A 19,856-nucleotide genomic window follows, 5' to 3' on the forward strand; every position below is an offset into this window, starting at 1 on the left:
ATGGGCGTATGTCTGAGACGTTATAAGGCCGGGCCCAAAAGATAGTCCTGGAACTATCTTTTGAGCTGGAATATGTCAGCCGCTGCATGGGCTCCTATAGAAGGCCCATGGCAGTGGCCGTAGGTGGGAGGGAGTTTAGCAGTGTGGCTGCTAAACTCCCTACCTCTGTTCTCTTCCCCCCCCCCCCCCCCACCCCCTCCCCTTTAAAAACTACACCCCTTAGTATATTCACCGAGGCGGGGTCATGTGTACTTTGACCCCACAGTTTTTCAGGAGTTAATGCAATTTATAGGAGAAAAAATAAAAATGTCATATTTTTGCAAATATATAATTTTAAAGACTTTTTTTTCTATAGTGCACATGAAAGTGAGGATTTGCACCAAAATGGATATTCCTGTTTGTCCTGTGTTCATAAACAAACCCATTGTGGCCCTAATCTTATGTCTGTATGCACAATGGGGCCGAAACTGAAAGGAGTAGTCAGTGGCTGTCAGAACAGACATTGTGCTTGAAGGAGATTTAGACCCCATAGCACACTTGTAGAGCCCTTGAGCGGCCAAAATGATGGAGGACCCCCACAAATGACCGCATTTTGTAAACTAGACCCCTTATAGAATTCACCTAGGGGTGTACTGCATATTTTGACCCTACACGTTTTTGAATGAATCTAAGCAAAAAGAAAAAAAAAATTATGATTTTTAATTTTTTGGCAATTGTCATTTAAAAATTTTTTTTTTTTTTTGTACAGCACACATATAAATGAAAACTTGCACTCCAAAATCAATCACCGTCTTTGTCCTGTGTTCAGAAACATACCCATTGGGGCCCTAATCTTCTGTCTGTATGCACAACGGGGCCCAAATTGAATAGAACTTTAAAATTCAACAGTCTTAACTTTTACGTGATCGCTATTATCCATTGGATAACTGCGATCGCGTGACTGGGGAGCGCTAAGCCCGCGGCTCTCAGTCATTGTCCCAGGCTCTCTGCTAACTTAAGTAGCCAGGAGCAAGCAGATTTTAAATTTCCCGGACCCTCCCCAGCTTCTGAGGTTGCGTCCGCCATTTTGACGACGATGACGACGACTGCATGCGCCAAAGCTGGGGAAAGGTCCGTGGGTAAAGATCCTGTCGGAGTATATTGCCGGAGGCCTCAGGTAAGTAATTTCACCTCCACTCACAGATCTGATCCTTTTTTTCTTTGTTTACATGATTGCCGTTATTCATTGGATAACGATCATGTGACTGGGAACCGCATACAGTGGTTCCAGGTGCTAGCTCCCTGCTCTCAGCTACTCATTCTAGCCAGGAGCAGGGTCATTTTGTATGTCCTGGGCCTCACAGCCTTCTGCACATGCGCCTGACTTTTTGGATAACTGGGATCACATGACTGGAGGTCGCATTCTATTGCCCCCCTCACCTCCATGATTGCTCCATGTTGTCGGCCATTTCTTGCAGCTGACAGCATGGAGCTCTCAGGTCCACAGCTGCTGGGGGCTTTAAACCTCAGGGCAAGCGTGTTTTAGATGGCCCTGAGGATTAAAACCTGGACGTAAAAAGGCAATGTGGCAGTCACTAAGGGATTAAATTACAAGGTAGTCTGAGGTGAGCGGGTCTAAAGCCTAATTGTACCAGAGGCAGCAATAAAAAAAAAGTTGCCCTGTAGAAGGAGATTATGAAATTTATCTACATGGATTACAAAAAAGAAGGAAAATGCAAAGTATGAAGTACACCTACAGGTAAGGGAAAGTTGCCATACATATTAGATAAACGTTGGCCTGGACTGCCTGTCTGATCTCTATGGGTGACTCTCCTCCGATGACAGATGATGTTTAGGCTTGTTTGATTTCAACATGCTTGATACTTTATTTCTCACAAGAGAGAAACCAACAGGGTGTCCAGTAGTAATTCAGTCCCTTTCCCCATTGTGAGCACAGCCACTCTTGGCCTACAAGGCAAAAAAAAATTAGAACAAAATGTCATCCATATGCTGCGGAAACTTTTTGCATGGACATTAAAAGCTGTAGAGCAAATCAAAGTCCGCTTCAGGTCCATTTTTGTTGCATATTTGCTGTTTTGTTGTAAGTATTCCCCCTTTACTTACAGGTCTCACCATGGCTTTTGACTTTGCCCTTGGAACTCATGTGCCATTGCAGATTTTGCTGTTGATTACTTGTAGATTCACAGCGAAATCCACAACTGAATATTTTAAAACCATTTACCTTTTTTGTTAGATTCAATAAGAAATTGCACAGCAGCAAGTCGGCAGGATTCATTGGTCGTGTGGATTTCCCTGTGGATTGATGAGAATCGGCCACACCAAATCAGGCTTGGCCTTACTGCCTGTACACTAGACTAGTGAGAACACAGTTTGGTTTCATGAAAAAAAAAAAAAAACCTTTAATAGATGTAATAAATAAACAGGATCATAAGTTATGAGTGAACCATTATAAGGCACTAAAATATATTCGGGTTCGAGTCCTTTCATGTTGTATTGGTGGTAAAGCAAGAGGATATTTGGAAAGCTGGCTTCCTTCTTCCCTTCATAGAGTCTGCAAGATAAACAAAAGGTCACACTGAAGTATGGTATGTATAGATGATATGTGTACACTGTGGACAGGTGCCTAGTATACAGCCAACTGTGCTTTAGTTCAACACTTTATACAGTTTCACCTACAGTACCGACCTGATGGCAACCGTGGACCTTCCTCTTCCATGTCTACATTGGCTGCAGTGCAGCGAGGAACTGGATTTTACCACTAAAGGGATGTAAGCTGCTGCTGGGGAAGGTGGGTGGTATAGTGGGAACATTCTGCAATACTACTAAAGAAATTTAACACTGGCGTATATAGGCCAGGTTTTCACCCCCAACTGATCTACACTGTCCCTCTGATACATTGGTTTACAATGCATCAGTTCCCATGGGTGTATTTCTGTGGCGCAACAGTACCCGGCCGGCCAAGATAGTATATTTTGGCTGAGCGCTTTTGCGCCAGCTGCACAGACTCCTATGGGAGCCTATGACAGCTGCCAGAGAAGGGAGGTGGGAGGGAGTTTAGCAGCGTGACCTACCACCCCCTTCCGTGCTCCTCTCCGCCCCTTGCCAGCTGTTTGCAATAAAAGGTGGCGTGGCGTAGCACATTGCAGGCTGCAACAAGCGGTGGGAGCTTAGCACACTAGCTCCCGCCCTGTCCCAGCTCCTCCCCTTGTAGAGATCTGGGAAAGGAGAGAACAGTTTAGCAGAGCTAAACTGTCTCCCAGCGGCATAGCGGGCTCGGCGTATATGCGCTGGGCTTGGGCCGGCTGAACCGGCGCACAAACGTAACTTTGTGCACCCATTCACGCAGTTTTACGGCGCTGGCAGGCATACGTGTGAATAAGCCTTAAGTCAGTTACTGGATAATACTTTTATTTTACTACAGTCTTCTGAAAATCATATTCAATCCCCTAAAGGCTTCTAGTGCTGCTACTGGAAACCGTTTCTTCTGCCACATGGTTGTAGTGAGAAGAAAAAACTCGCCCAGACACTAGCATGAGTGATAGTCTTTTGTTGGCCTATATCAGTGTTTCTGAACTCCAGTCCTCAAGGACCCCAACAGGTCATGTTTTCAAGATATCCTATGGTAAGAACCCTTGTGGCAATGTCTGAGGCACCAACAATAATTACATCACCTGTGCAACACTGAGGAAATCCCGAAAACATGACCTCTTGGAGGGTCATGAGGACTGGAGTTGGGGAACACTGGCTTAGATCAAAATAAAAGCAATGGTGTGTAGAATGCAATGATTCTTTATTCAAAACCAGCAATGTTATGCGTTTCTATGTTCATAAACCTCTTCAACAGACAGCTGGGTAAACATGTCATATGTGCATGTGCAGCATCATAATCATCAATCATCATCATCATCCCTGACAGAGGGCAAAAAGCAGTGGGTCAGATAGCTTCTCTTACAGCCGGGAAGTTGTTTATCCCGCTTTCTGATGAGTTCTGTGAACCTGAAAACACATTCCTTTGCTGGGTCTAAATAAAGAATCCTTGGATTCTACACAAGATTGTTTTTACTTCCATCTAAGCCCATGACTGACTATAGGTGAAGCCAGTGTCCGTTTTTTTTTTCCTCCTCTTCACTATTCCTATATACCCTAATCTGACCGTTGGTCTTCCAGCGTACTGGAAAGCACTTCTCTCTCCCAAACACACATCTTTAAGCCTTTGCAATCCAATTTTGGATTCAGGGTTTCCTAGGGGGTCTCTCTCTTTCTGCCATTATACAATGGCGCCATCTGCTGTCTAGAGCCAGTACTGCAGTATGAGACATGCTGGAGAAGCCCCCTGACAACAGAGCGGGACAGAAATATACAGTAATACCACCCTGCTGAACGTCTTCCGACATCAAAGCTGAACAGCCTTTAATCAGAAGGTCTTCAGACAGTGGATTGGAAAGGGTTAAATCCAGCATGCCCATACACCATCCGAATCTGGTAACCCCTGCTGACGGCACTCTACCCACGTCTCCCAAGTCTTCTACATGGTTGTCCATTTATTTAAATTGGTTCAATCTAAGGGTGCGATCACACATCGCAGAGTAAATTCATATGCAGATTTCTGTGTATTTTCACTGTAGCATTCACACATTACAAAAATAATATTGTATGCAAGGACAACAAAAGACATATGTCCATTCAGTTCAGCCGATTACCCCCGCAATGTTGATCCAGAGAAAGGCAAAAAAAAAACAAAACAAACAATGAGGTAGGAGCCAATTTTCTCCATTCAAAGGGAAAAACTTCCTTCCCGGCTCTAATCTGGCAATCAGAATAAATTCCCGACAACTAACTTTTCTGTACTAATTACTGACTATTACATGTAATAAAACACTCAAGAAAGGTGGTATCCATGCTCCTCAAACTCTTTGATTGAATTTGCCATCACCACGTCTTCAGGCAGAGAGTTCCACTGTCTCACTGCTCTTACAGTAAAGAACCCCCTTCTATGTCGGTGTAGAACCTTCTTTCCTCTAGATTTAGAGGACACGCCCTTGTTATAGTCACAGTCCTGAGTATTTATAGATAATGGGAGAGATCTCTGTATTGTCCCCTGATATAGTTATTAGTTCGTTCCTCAGCCAGCTTTTCTCTAAACTAAATAACCCCAGTTTTGATAACCTCTCTGGGTCTTGTAGTCCCCCCATTCCGTTTATTACTTTAGTTGCCAGTCTTTGTACCCACTCAAGCTCTGATATGTCCTTCTAGAGTACCGGTGCCCAAAACTGCACACAATATTCAATGTGTGGTCTGACCAGTGACTTGTTCACGGGCGTAGCAATATCCACCGGCAGATCTCCGCCACGGAAGCTGCCGGAAAGCGGTCACTGCGTTCAACACAGCTGGATTATCGCCGCAGGAAACGCCGTGAAAATTTGCCCGTGGACAGGAGGCCTTAAGAGGAATAACAATTGTCATAAATGAATTCTGTTGTGCAAATATACAACAAACCAAGCAGACTGTGGATTTTCAGATCAACAGAATGACTATCTTCCACTGTGTTTAGTCTGCTGTGAGGGACGGCTCCTACCAACTCGTGTCTTTTTAACGCAATTGTCAATGGGACTTTCCAATGTTAACACATAGCGAGATTGTGCTTTGCGACTTTTGTGCGATGCGTTTTTAACATCAGAATGTCCCATTGACATGTGCGTTAAAAAAATAAAAAAAAAACCCGAGTGGATAGGAGCCCTCGGGGTGATTTGCTAACATCTAATTCATTTACATGGCGCTGTACATTGCTGTGAACTGGCCCTCATCCCCACTGCAGAAGCCTCCACTGCTGATTGACCGGTTACACAACTCACCCGTTGAAAGAGCTGCTGGGACAGGAATCGTGACGCCGTCTTCCCCACGTTCTGTTGGCCGCCGGTTTTACAGTGAAGATAACCATAAAGATTTGCTGATTGGAGAGAGATGCCAGCAATCACCAAAGCCTGTATGAGCGGCAGGAAAGAAGTGACAAAGGATCGGTAGTTAATAATAATCCTTTTTTTTTTATATGCCAAGACAGTCATTCTTGCCATATGTAGCCCGTACACAACGTAGCCCTATGCAGTACAAGATGTATATTATCTGCCCCAGGGGGAGGAATCGGCCCTTTTTAATCATTTCCAACAGCTGATTTAAGAAAAAAAATAAATCTGATGCGGCCAATTCTTCCTCTTTTCAGAGAAAAAGGAAGACGGGGGTTTTTCAGTGATCTTGGGTTCTGCACAGACACTTTCACATCGCTCTGTTTGCTGTGGCAAATTCTTTATTTTAACCCTCCTCACACCATTACTTCTGGACAGTGACTGCCATTACCAAACCATAAGGGTCTATACACTGGGAAATTACCTGTCCGTAAATGACAGTTACGCAATCCGTGCCAATATCATTATAATCCACGACAGCTGAAGAAACCGTTACATTACATAGGAGACTAGAATCAAACTTGTGTTTACGAATGGCAGCATGCATACAATAATTGTACTGATGGAAACTTCTTGAGATGCTTGAAAAAGATATAAGTCAGCAGCTGTTTGTGGGTTTGAAACCTCTTTTCATAAAATGTAGCTATGGACAATTTTATATAACTTCTCTAACTTTACACTATCCTCTCTGTGCTTGCAATGAGACCTTATATTACAAATGCAGACCGCTTTGTACTTTGCACAGTGGCCCGGGTTGGTATTGAAGCCAAGCCCCACTTACTTCAGTAGGACTCAGCCTGCAGTACCACCTCAGGCCACTATGCGAAGTACAGAGCTGTCTGCTTCCTGCAGCGAAACAGCGAGAAGTGGGACAATGTCTTTAAGGGCCTTCACATTGGCGTGAAATTTGTGCGAGATTAGTGTGTTGCGAGACACAGAAATATAAAACCCATTTTAAGGAAAGGATAAGGACACCTAGAAGCCAATATTTTTGTTGAGCTATTTATTATTTATGTTAAGATTGTTTTTTTTTCTCTGTTATAAAAAGAAGAAATCCTTTTCTTTTATATGCATAAAAAAAAAAAACATTGTAAAAATAATTAAAAAAATATATATATGTATGAAACCCATTCTTTTGAACATTTGCAGTGTTTTCCTGCAGGGCTCCACATGTCCTATATTTCAGTGATAACACCTATTGTTTTCAATGGGGCCGGCGCTTTCAATTGAAAGCAATGGGAGAACTCCAGGATCCTCTGCCACAGCTGGAACGGGGATCCCTTCAGCCCCGCAGTGATAGGAGGCTGTTTTCAAGTGAAACTGTCTCGCTTGCCGGGGCTTTCACATGGATGGCGAGGGCGATATTCACGGCCAGAAATCGCACTCACCAGTGTGAAGGAGCCCTAAGGAAGCCACAGAACAGATCATAGCTTTGATAATTGGTTGAGACTATATCTGTCGAATAGAACATAATCAGTCTAGTCCAAAACTTATGGACCACTTACATGGGTGGATTTAAAAAAAGGATCAGTGAGTTGAATGTAGCACATTTGGCTAATGTTTAATAGCATCTGAGAGTAAAAGGCCCATTTAGACAATGATTATCGCTCAAAAGCCGACTTTTGAGCGATAATCGTTGCATTTAAACGTGCAGCCATTGTCCACTGTTCATGCACGGCTCATTTATCGCTCATTTCTAGCCTTATCGGTGCCACCCACTGATATCTCAGTGGGCGTGCTGATAGCATTCTTTCAGCTGGTATCACGCTGCCAGTTCTCAGGGGGACACCACCTGAAATGACTGACAACAATGCAGCTGTTTGCATATTCAAAACAGCTGCATTGTTCTCCGGCGGTATCCTGCTCCACCTGCATTAACTCTTAAGAAGCTAATTAGATACTTAGAGTTATGCAAAGATGATCGTTTATAACGGTCGTTTGAGCGATTATCGCTCCGTGTAAATGGGTCTTAAGACCAGTAATGAGGACAAAGGTAAATACATAAGAGAACGGAAGCTGTAAAGTTGTGCATTTCTCATCTTCCTTCTTGTGATTTTTCAGAACCAATTGGGAACCTTAAACAGGAACTATTACCTTCCTATTTTATGTGGGTGGCTGCAGCACGGTCCTACATTATTTATCCTGTTTCCACTGACATGTCAATCAGTGCATTCACAGTGCGTTTACGACCCTACCGATGTACACCGCTGTATAGGCATAATGTGGCGTACAGCGTCCATAGGCTCCCATTGTAAAAAAAAAGGATACCACATGATAAAGTTTTTTTTATACTGTATACTTCTATGTAGAATAGTTGATTCCATACTTCAAAAAGACCACTTTTTATGGCCCCTATTGGGTGAATTTGGGCCTATGAATATGTCTGGCGGATGCAGGTGAATGCACTTTTATTGTGCTTCCCCATGTTATTACAGCAACACGTTTCATTTTACCCGACTGGGGCTGCATTTACACGGGTGAGGTTTGTGCAGTGCGAGACGGACAAAACTGACATGAAATAGGCCCCATTGTTTAACCCCTTGAGTGGCGGGTTTCCTACCACCCTGTCGTGCCCACCAGGGCAGGTTTTTTAAAATGGTCTAATCATTGAATTTCAACTAATTTTGCAGTTGCGTCTCAAGAGCCATAACTTTTTCATTTTTCCATTGACATGGCCATATAAGGGCTTGTTTTTTGCAGGACAAGTTGTGATTTTTTAAACAGGGGGGAGGAAAAAAAGAAATGGGGAAAAAAGAAGAAAAGGGGCCATGTCATTAAGGGGTTAAATAATGTATTAAAGGGGTTGTCCCGCGAAACAAAGTGGGTCTATACACTTCTGTATGGCCATATTAATGCACTTTGTAATGTACATTGTGCATTAATTATGAGCCATACAGAAGTTATTCTTCTTTTCTCAATGGGGCTCCGTGTAGCTCCGCCCCGTCACGTGCCGATTCCAGCCAATCAGGAGGCTGGAATCGGCAATGGACCGCACAGAAGCCCTGCGGTCCACCGAGGGAGAAGATCCCGGCGGCCATCTTCAGCAGGTAAGTAAGAAGTCACCGGAGCGCGGGGATTCAGGTAAGCGCTGTCCGGTGTTCTTGTTTAACCCCTGCATCGGGGTTGTCACGCGCCGAACGGGGGGGGCTGTTGAAAAAAAAAAAAACCCGTTTCGGCGCGGGACAACCCCTTTAACTTCTTCTCTGGGTCATTACGACGCATGGATACCACATGTGTGATTGTATTTTTGATTTTTTACAAAGTAAAAGGAGACAAGTGTTTTTATAATTTTTTTTATAATTTTTTTCCTTTTTTTAAATTTTTTTTTTATTTTTTGTCCCTTTAGGGGACTTCCACAGGGACCCATCAGGACCCCCTGATCACATTCCGGGGGTCCGATGGTGACAGCCCTTTACATGCTGCAGTGACAGCCCTTTACATGCTGCAGTCACAGACTGCAGCATGCAAAGGGTTAATACAGCAGAGATCGGAGGTTTTCTCTGATCTCTGCTGTAAGAGATGGTACCTAGCTGTCCTCTGACAGCTAACAACCAGCTCTCCCTGCCACAGAGACCATCGGCTTGCTTCTGACAAGCCGATGGTCTCTATGGCAACTTGTAAACAAACCAGTGCAGGAGTTTGCCGACATGTCGGCAATATCTTCTGCTGGTTTTTCAAAGCCCTTGCTTTGTTCTCTGTGGGTCTATGCAGGCAGAGCACACTGCTACAGCTTGTGGCATTGTGCTCTGCAGCTCCCATAGTGATACATAGCCCGGAAATCTTCCGGGCAGTATCGCTATGAGCAGTGGAGCTCGTCCCAGAAAATTTCCGGGCGTGCCACTCAAGGGGTTAATAGGAATATTTCCATGTGTGATTTTTCTCTCGCAGGGATTCTGTGAGATGGAACATGCTGTGATTTTCTATTTTTCTGCAGTGTAGCAGAAAACTGGACTGTTTTGTAGGAGTGAGTTAAAAAACAATTTTATCGAAAAACGTGATTTTCACAAATGTGATGATGCGATTTTTCGCATAAGCTGCATTGCACTTACTCAGAAAAATCACAATTTTACAAATGCGATACCGGTCCAAGCGTCCTGCCTGTGTAAACACGGCCGTTTAACATATCCGTACAGGCAGTGTTCCCGTACAAGTTTTGTCTGATTCCGAGATGGACAAAAGTCACCAGTAAAAAGAACCAATTTATTTAAATAGGTTCAAACAGGCCATTTTTCACTGCATGTCCTATTTTTGGGCGATTTTCATTTTCTACGGGAGCATTAAAAAAAACCCTTCACGCATGCCGACCATTAAGTGAATGCGATCTGTTTTTAAAGCATTTTACTACTGGGACCACATAGTTGAAAAGCAGATGTTAATCTGATGCAAATTGTGTGCTCACATGTGAGATCTCAGATAAAACGGTCTTTCATTGACGTAGCTCTCACTTGCCCATGTGGATACACCCTAATCATCCAGTAACATCAATGATCATCATCTAAATGCATGGATTTTTCCAAACACCCCTCAACTATAGGAGATGGGCGCAAGTTGTAGACATTTTTTACACCAAATTTTCGCATGTGAACATACCAACTATTCATTAGACTATTCTGCAAGGTGCTGCCATGCAACCACCTGTGTGACCACCATGTAAGTACATGTGGCTAAATATACAGAAGTAGTCCCCCAAGTAAACAGCTTCTCTTTGTTAGGTAAGGTGATACAGCTTGCCAAGTCAGACGACTAGAAAAGTTACGAGCGGTGCACTGAGAAGGAGACTTGGGGCAGACGTGGTATCACATGCAGAGAGGATACAAGCAAGTTCAATCCTCAGCCTGGGCTGTGAAAACTTAGGCTGGGTTCACACGGGGCGGAATTTCCATGCACAGCAATTCTGCCAGCAGCACCTAATCCCGGTATAAGCCAGCAAAGTGGATGAGATTTTGCAAAAATCTCGTCCACGCTCTGCGGCCAAGCCGTACGAAATCAAACATGTGGTGCGAAATTCAATTTCGCAGCATGTCAATTCTTTTCCCCTTTTCCACAGCGGCCTCTCTCCTCTCTATGGGGAGAGAAAGCTGCAGCGGAATGCCAATGGCGATACCACTGCAAAACCCGCGGCTAAAGGACGCAGGTTTTGAAGCTGCGCTTTTCCAGCGGAATTCTCGCAGTTTTTCTCACTGAGCATTGGCTGCAGTCCACAAGATTGCATAGAGGCAATGTATTCCCCTAGACTCCAGCTGTAGCACAGTAGAGAGGCCTCATCACACCGCCAGAACGCCTCATGGAACATACCAGCCACTTCAACTTCAAGGAAAACAATGTGCTGAAGAAGAACACCGTCCAGATCATGGGGCAAATAATCAAGCCCAGCCAGAAGATACGAGCTTCAACCTCTGTTGATGTGGAATTATTGGGTGGAGCCTGAAAACAAAGGAAGGATAATTCATTACCTCCACCGACTACACCCCGAACTGTGCATGGTTACTGACTAACCCAACGCCCCTAAAAAATGTAGTCCAGCACCGCCGAGCTATAATCAATCACAATTCTAAATCGCCCTGCGTCTACGGCTTTGTAACGCTATTACCTTGATTCACGTTTTACATACATTTCGGAAGGGCGTTGATATTTTGTGTCTTCAGGGCTGGCCATAGCAGTCACCGGAGCAAACGTGCTTTTACACCGAACGATTAGCGCTGGATTGCGGGAATCTGACTGATCATTTGAACGATTATCGCTCAGTGTAAATGCATGAAGCAAGGAACGACCAACGAGAAGTCTTTCACTTCTTATTGGCTGTTGAGTTTCTGCCTGCAGGAACGTATTGTTCCATGTAAACTGGTGGCCGACTGCCTGCTTACTGTGAATAGAGGTGGATGGGCCGGAATGATCCTTCAAGCGCTGCGGTATCAGTTGGCGTTATACAAATAGAGATTATTATCATCCATGGCCCACTCCTCCATTTATTCATTGACGCTCCTTCTGTAAAAGCACAGTAAACAATTATCGCAGGGACTACCTGTCGGGCATCTGTGGCCCGATACATCATCCCGTGTAAAAGGTCCCTTAGGGTGGCTTTATACAGGACAAGTATCGGCCAGGACAAAAAAAATGCTCAAACAAGCGATTTTCAGTGATAGTTGCCCCATATAAAACACACAACCCAACGGTACGGAGCAAAAAAATAAATAAATAAAAATAAAAAAATTTAAAAATGTAAAAAAAATTTAAAAAATAAATAAATTTAAAAAAATTAATAAATAAAATCGCTCAGTAGTTGCTTTGTATCAACTCACTCACAACAAAGTGACTAGTGAGCGAGTTCTCGTTCGGTGTTAACAGGAGTCATTCAACTTGGAACGACTGCATGTTCACAGGGGATGGAGGTAGGTAGGTGGCTGAAGAGATCTTTGGCAAGCTCCTACACCATTCACTGAACGACTGTTGCTCCCGAGAGAAAGCACAGGAGCGATACGTCTTGGGACAAGTGTTAGGCATTTACGTGCCTGATGGCTGTTCCTTGTAAAGCCACCCTTACCCATAGGAAGCTACATGTGGCTGCCCAAATAACCTATTCCTGCACCAGAGTGGCACAGCGAGGAAGAATCTTACTACAGTCTGTATCACAAAGAGAATGTAGCAGACAGCGCAGCACTCCGCTGTTTGGTGGATTGGCCACCTCTGACAACCGTTACTGGTGCTGATCATGCAAATAAGAAAGATGGAACAATACCTCTGCAGCGCCACCTTTGGGATGGCAGCATTCCTGCAAATCAATGTCCGACCCTTTGTACAAGTCTTTAGAGCAATGAATGGGAATTGAAAACCAAACCAGAATCCATACACAGACAGCTGTTTGGGGGTTTTGCCTCTCGTCAGTGTGGAGTAGGATTCTGGCTTGGCTAGTGAGAGGCCTATGATGTGGGACCTTCTAAGGAGTGATAATACCCTTACTGACTCACGTCATAGGACTCTCACTAGCCAAGCCAGGATCCTACTGCACACCTACAAGGGGCAAAACCCCGAAACAGCTGTCTGTGTATGGATTGTGGCTTGGTTTTCAATTCCCACTCATTGTTCTAAAGACCTGAATAAAGGATCTGACATTGATTTGCAGGAATGCTGCCATCCGATAGGTGGCGCTACAGAGGTATTGTTCCATCTTCCTTATTTGCATATTTCCCAGAGGAGCATGCATGGCCTTATAAGTCTCCTAACTCACCTTCTAGGTGTCCACCTTAAGGAGAGACAATCCCAACCCTGGTGCTGATCATGTAGCTGTTCCTGCTGACTGGAGGAGAGGTATTGGCTATCTGCTCGCTTCAGTAAACTGTTGCAAACGGCAGTGAGATACACTCGATACCACCACCATCGGCTGCACGCTCTTCCAAAGACAGACTATAACAGAAGCTCTCTGTGGCAAAGAAATTTTACCTGAAGAAGAATATGGCTTGCCAAACCAGACTATAGCTTGGCTTCACCGTGAAGTTTGGAAGAGTTGTGGAAAGAGCTAGGACATCCCTTGTCCTCTCAACTGTGTGGCACCTACCTCCGGGAATCCACTAACTGTACACTGCTACAACCATTCTCTTCTAAACCTTATGAAAACTAATCTGGTGTGGCAACACTGTACATTTACAGAAAATACCTTTTTGGCTTCAAATATCCAATGACTTTTTCCATCTTCATCAATCTGGTTCCACCAGCGTAATCCAACCAGCAGTCGGCCAGTAACATTCTGGGGGCGAGAGCCACACAAATGGTTTAAATAAAAGATACTAATAATATAGATTATTATTTCTATTTCCCCCTGTAATTAATGTTCTGGATGACACTTATGACAAGCGTTCCTTTTAATAATGGGAGAATTGCAATAGCCACATGCAGCCTCTATGCAGCTCACCGTCTGCCCTTCTTTCACAGAGTTTTTTTCATGTTTTTTGTAAACGTAAAAAAATGGTAAGTGTTTAATATGTTTTTTCCATGGCATATCTTTTTTTTCACTCTTGTTATGCTTTGTAAATGTAATTTTTTTTCTTGGTGTATTTGAAGTCCTATAGAGGAGCTTATTGGAAAAACACCAGAGAAAAAGGCAATACCTGCAGCATAAGCACAAAAAAGAAAAAACCCCACAGACCTCAAACATGCAACAAAAATGGCAAAAAAAAAACCAAAAAACGTTGTGCATACAAACTTCTTAATATTTCACTATAGACGTTAAAGGGGGTTTCCAAGGACATACTATTAGAGATGAGCGAGCGTACTCGTCCGAGCTTGATGCTCGTTCGAGTATTAGGGTGCTCGAGATGCTCGTTACTCGAGACGAGCACCACGCGGTACTCGTCTCGATTAAACGAGCACTGACCATTGAATTCAATGGAGCCGGCAATACAGCTGGCTCCATTGAAAGCAATGGCCTCCCCAGGCTGTGACCAATTAGAGGCAGCTCATTCAGCAGGCGGGGATTTTAAATCCCCGACTGCTGAATACTACTCACAGCTCTTCAGAGCAGTTCAGGAGGACTGCCGCTGGCCGCGCTGAACTCCGCCTGCCGGGACCAGGTGAGTATATATATATATTTTATTTTTACACATTTCTGGATGAATTGCAGGGAAGGGCTTATATATTTAACCCCTTCCCGACAATTCATCCCGCGATCGCCGGCAGCCCATTGCTTTCAATGGAGCCAGCTGTATTGCCGGCTCCATTGAATTCAATGGGCTAACATCGTTCTTCTCTGCCACAGCTGTTACAGCTGTGGCAGAGGAGAACGATCTTTATGCTGACAGTGGGGGAGGGGGGGGGTCTCACTCTTGCCACTATTGTGGCTTAATAGTGGGACCTGGGAACTTGAGATGCAGCCCAACATGTAGCCCCTCGCCTGCCCTATCCGTTTCTGTGTCGTTCCCATCACTTTCTTGAATTTCCCAGGTTTTCACAAATGAAAACCTTAGCGAGCATCGGCGATATACAAAAATGCTCGGGTCGCCCATTGACTTCAATGGGGTTCGTTACTCGAAACGAACTCTCGAGCATCACTGAAAGTTCGACTCGAGTAACGAGCACCCGAGCATTTTGGTGCTCGCTCATCTCTACATACTATCCCCTAGCAGCGGACCCCAACCAAACAGCTATTGACGACTCATCTTGAGGATAGGTCATAAATAGTATTTTCGTGTCAGTGAATGTGGCATGTTATACCACTTAAACGTTTCTTAAGGCCATTAACTTTATAGTATGAGTGGTAATGGATGACGATAACAGTTGTGTGGAGTATTTTATCATTTTTATTTTTCCTACTGATAAAAAAAATTGTGCAACAGAAAAAAAAAGTTGTTTTCTTTCCATAAATCACTCAAGTGTGATATGACACCCACAGGATATGCTTGTGGATCGTATCTGTCCATCATGTCAAAACCACGTGAAAATCCCCTGAATGAAGCACGGAAACCGTGGGGAAATGCGTTGGGTGTGAAAGAAGTGACTGAGTGATCTTTAACCTTATTGTCAGGGTTCAATAAAGAACTGGAAGAGGGCTTAGCCACCAATAAGTAGGGGCGCCTTTATCAGGGCGGTTACTCAACTTGTAGGGAAAAAAATAAAATAATTGTATAGTGTGCTAATAGGGACAGAGATCTTTATTTTAGTCCTTCCTATCTCTTGTATGTCACTTTGGTCTATTTCTACTTTGATCAATACAAGCTAACTCCCTGGATTGGCTTTTTTTTTTCTATAATGGATGACTTTAGATTTATAATGCACTACTTATTGGGGTGCTGCTAGGATTGCAAGTATAATTCCACTGTCTACTGAGATGCGACACCACGACTGAGTATATGGGCTTATTCAGACGACCTTATATCGGCCGGGTATTCATACCGGCTGATATACGGCGTCTCTCTCTGCAGGGGGAGGAGGCTGGAAGAGTCGGGAGCTGTGCTCTGAGCTCCCGCCCCCTCTCTGCCCCTCTGCATTATTTGCAATGAGAGGGGCCAGGATAGGGGTGGGGCTAAATTCCAGGAATTAGCTCCACCCCCATCCCACCTTCCCTCGTTGCAAATAGTGCAGGGGGGGTGGAGAGTTGGCGGCGAGGGGGCGGGAGCTCAGAGCACTGCTCCTGGCTCTTCCAGCCTCCTCCCCCTGCAGAAAGACGCCGTATATCAGCCGGTGTGAACACGTGGCCGATATACAGTCATCTGAATAAGCCCTAGACTTGTGATCGGAGCTAGGAGTGGAGTTTATTCATGTATTTTCTCAGGCGCTCCTGTCATTTGAATGCGTCCAGTGATATATTTGTACACTAGTAGAATATCACAATCTTTTACGCTATATAAAAAGGTTACATTTTATCACAGTTTTTTGTTTTTGTGGGGTCTGTGCGTATAAATCCCTAATTCTTGTGATTGATTTCTTTTTATTCGAGTGGTGAAAGCACCCCAGAAGTTTTATGCAAAAGAAAACTTCTCTCCTAATAGTCCATTGCGGTGCCAAGTCTTCACTGGCTGCTGTGTGAAACCCTTCTGCGCCTGTGACCCCACGACAAGACTTTCACACAAGGACTGTAGACCATGGATGGATGTGGATGAAGTCTTAAATTCTCACCATGTCCTTCCGACAACACAGACACCAGGCAGAGGCGCAGAAGTGGTGTCACACTGAAGGGACTCCTATATAGCACTACAGACATTGGCGGCTATTAACACATCCGTCTGGTTAATGCGGGAACAGAAAGGTTAACGGAATAACGCAATTGTTAAAAATGACAGAACCTTACCTTGACAGACCAAAAGTCAAAGGACAGAAGAAGCAGGATAGTGACAAAACACGTGACAAAGCTTTTGCTGAACCAGTCACAGAACAAATAAGCAACAATAGCACCAGTTCGAAAAAATAGATGAAAAAACGTGGCCAGGGGGTGCCTATGGAAACAACCCAGAACACTTAGAGGCAGGCAATACAATACAGGTCACAGCGGCCGCAGTCATGAGAATAAACGGATACAGTGTATTCTACAACACGGTTATATCAGCGAGGGCGGAATCACACCGGCATCACCTTAAGAGACAAAATCTCCTTCTAACACTCTGATGTGGAGGAATTGCTGCGGATTTCACCCTTTGCCATCATAGTCTGCAGCAATTCAGGGGCAAATCCAAATCTGTACGTCATATATGTTGATTATGTGGCGTAAAATAAGCCCATGTGAATCTACCCTTACTGTCCACATTGAGGTTCACAGTCCCATCACAGGGAGCATGGACACTACAGTCCGATTTAGATAGATAGATAGATAGATAGATAGATAGATAGATAGATAGATAGATAGATAGATAGATAGATAGATAGATAGATAGATAGATAGATAGATAGATAGGAGATAGATAGATAGATAGATAGATAGATAGATAGATAGATAGATAGATAGATAGATAGATAGATAGATATGAGAGATAGATAGATATGAGAGATAGATAGATAGATAGATAGATAGATAGATAGATAGATAGATAGATAGATAGATATGAGAGATAGATAGATAGATAGATAGATAGATAGATAGATAGATAGATAGATAGATAGATAGATAGATAGATATGAGAGATAGATAGATAGATAGATAGATAGATAGATAGATAGATAGATAGATAGATAGATAGATAGATAGATAGATAGATAGATAGATATGGGATAGATATGAGATATGAGATAGATAGATAGATATGAGATATGAGATAGATAGATAGATAGATATGAGATAGATAGATAGATAGATAGATAGATAGATAGATAGATAGATAGATAGATAGATAGATAGGAGAGATAGATAGATAGGAGAGATAGATAGATAGATAGATAGATAGATAGATAGATAGATAGATAGATATAGTGTGCCTATGTGGAAGGAGACACGGGAAGAACATACAGACATCGCTGTGAGAGAAGGATCGCTCAAAATAACCTCAGCGCTACGTGGTTAAAAAAAAAGTTAAGTGAAAACAAAAAGTTAAGGATAAAAATACTCTATTTCCTCATGGGGGTAAAGAGGCAGGTTTATAAATGATCTGAATGTTTCAATAGAAAGCCATAATATTGTGTGGGGTATATAAACGATGACTACTTCAGGTCTTAACCCCCATGCAAAATGAAGTGCAGTGGAAAATCCACAAAAAGACGTGAAAATACCCAAAAGGTTGGCCATACACATTAGATGCCACCAGCTATTATCCTGCCCCCCCCCCTCCCCCCATGCACATGCGTTCTCAACAGAGAGAGGGGAGAAAGTGTAAGCCAGACGCCACTAGTGGCTTACCTCCCTTTAGTGCAAATTATTGGGCATACTAAACTCTCACTGCTGCCCTCCCCATATACTGGATATCTGCTGCCAACATGTAGTGTGTATGACCCCTAAATCCTGTACCACACATCATCATACTGTAGTTTTTGTCTACCTGATTTTGGCTTTTCTTAGTGCCAGTTCCTCCTCATTTCCTATATCCAGTGAGACGTCCTCAGTGTCATCTACAGGAACCTGAAAGGAACATGGTCCGCTCGTCACAAAGTGCTACAATGTATACAGAAATATATACATATATCAGCATTCCCACAGATTCCCATAACAGTGCATATCTGTAGAACCAGCAGGTGGCGCTAACCTAAGGGCCCAATCATAGGACTCCATTTGTGCCGCCCCAATGCGATACGGAGCGACCAGAACCGATTGCTTTCATTGGTTGGTTCGCAGCAGCGTATTTGGCGTGCACATTTTGTCCGTGCCACAAAAAAAAATACGCAGAATGTTCGATTTTTTCTATTCATCACTCCAGGGATATCCGGGGATAGCAATAACTGTATAAATACAAACATGTTTAGAATTATGGGCTGGATGTAACTATATTTATCATGTGACACCCTTTTAATAAATCTGCAGTTTGGGACGCATCATTCTTTATAACAATCACACATAATTCCTAATTCTGCCATAACACATAACTTCCTCATTAGGATCTACAGGGTCCCCCATATGTGAGCAGCCCCCAGACCTAGAGCGGAATAAACCACTGCTGCAGGGGGGGTTACCCCCAGTCCCATGTCACTGCACAGGCCTCCTTCCCCCACTGCACACTGCTGACTCCTCACGGCGACTCCCCGTGTATCACCGGCCTTCTCCGGCAGAGGACACCGGGCGACACGTTTACCTGCTTCATCCTCTCCGCAGTGACGAGCAGTCACACGTCCTCCCATCAGTTGCTATGTGAGCGAGGGCGGGTGCTGTTGCTATGGAATAGCTGCTCTCTGATTGGAGGAGAGTGTTGATCTGATTGGTGGACGTATTGTTATTGCTGATACCAGCAGCGGCCATGTTAGTAGTGGGCAATGCGAGGCTATGGAAGAAGGCGTAATGTTGGGGTCTATGAGGATGAGCAGACTGTTATATGCAGTTTCATCACTGTACACCAGTAATAGTAGGGTTTTAGTAAAATTGATAAAAGAAAAAAAGGAAGAGTTGTCCATAGCAACCAATCAGGGTCCGCCCTTCATATTCTTAAAGGGGACGTCCACATTCACTAAGCCCGTACTATCATGAAGGGTGTCCTGACAAGGAGTCTGGCGGAGTGCAGGGTTTAGGGGAGGGATCGAACAAGTGTTCATCTGCGCTGCAGTAATGCAGCGGTAGGCAGGAATTTTGTGCATGCAAATTGTGCACATTTGTGTGCGCAAAAAACACACGCTGATTCTCTGATCGATTGGTTCAATATATACTCCTGCCCTGCGGAAATGCGCAGGAAAATAGAACATGCTGCATATTTTTTTGACCGACCAAAGTGCACATGCTAAATACACGCATGTGAACGAGCCTATTGAAACCAATGGATTATATGCTCTGCGTATTGC

General features: G+C 43.9%; 1 protein-coding gene across 1 annotated transcript; it reads right to left on the bottom strand.

Moving 5' to 3' along the window:
• Positions 1-751: 751 nt before the first annotated feature.
• On the bottom strand, positions 752-19,214 carry TVP23A (trans-golgi network vesicle protein 23 homolog A). Its single transcript, XM_066576174.1, has 7 exons — positions 19,160-19,214; positions 18,413-18,492; positions 16,738-16,882; positions 13,612-13,701; positions 11,256-11,384; positions 5,853-5,981; positions 752-2,551 (listed from the first exon to the last, which is right to left on the bottom strand). Exons 1-7 carry the CDS (start codon positions 19,166-19,168, stop codon positions 2,543-2,545), a joined length of 591 nt encoding a protein of 196 aa, XP_066432271.1. The 5' UTR covers positions 19,169-19,214; the 3' UTR covers positions 752-2,542.
• Positions 19,215-19,856: the final 642 nt, after the last annotated feature.

This window comes from Eleutherodactylus coqui, chromosome 8 (genome assembly GCF_035609145.1).
Source record: "Eleutherodactylus coqui strain aEleCoq1 chromosome 8, aEleCoq1.hap1, whole genome shotgun sequence".
NCBI classification, from domain to species: Eukaryota; Metazoa; Chordata; class Amphibia; order Anura; family Eleutherodactylidae; genus Eleutherodactylus; species Eleutherodactylus coqui.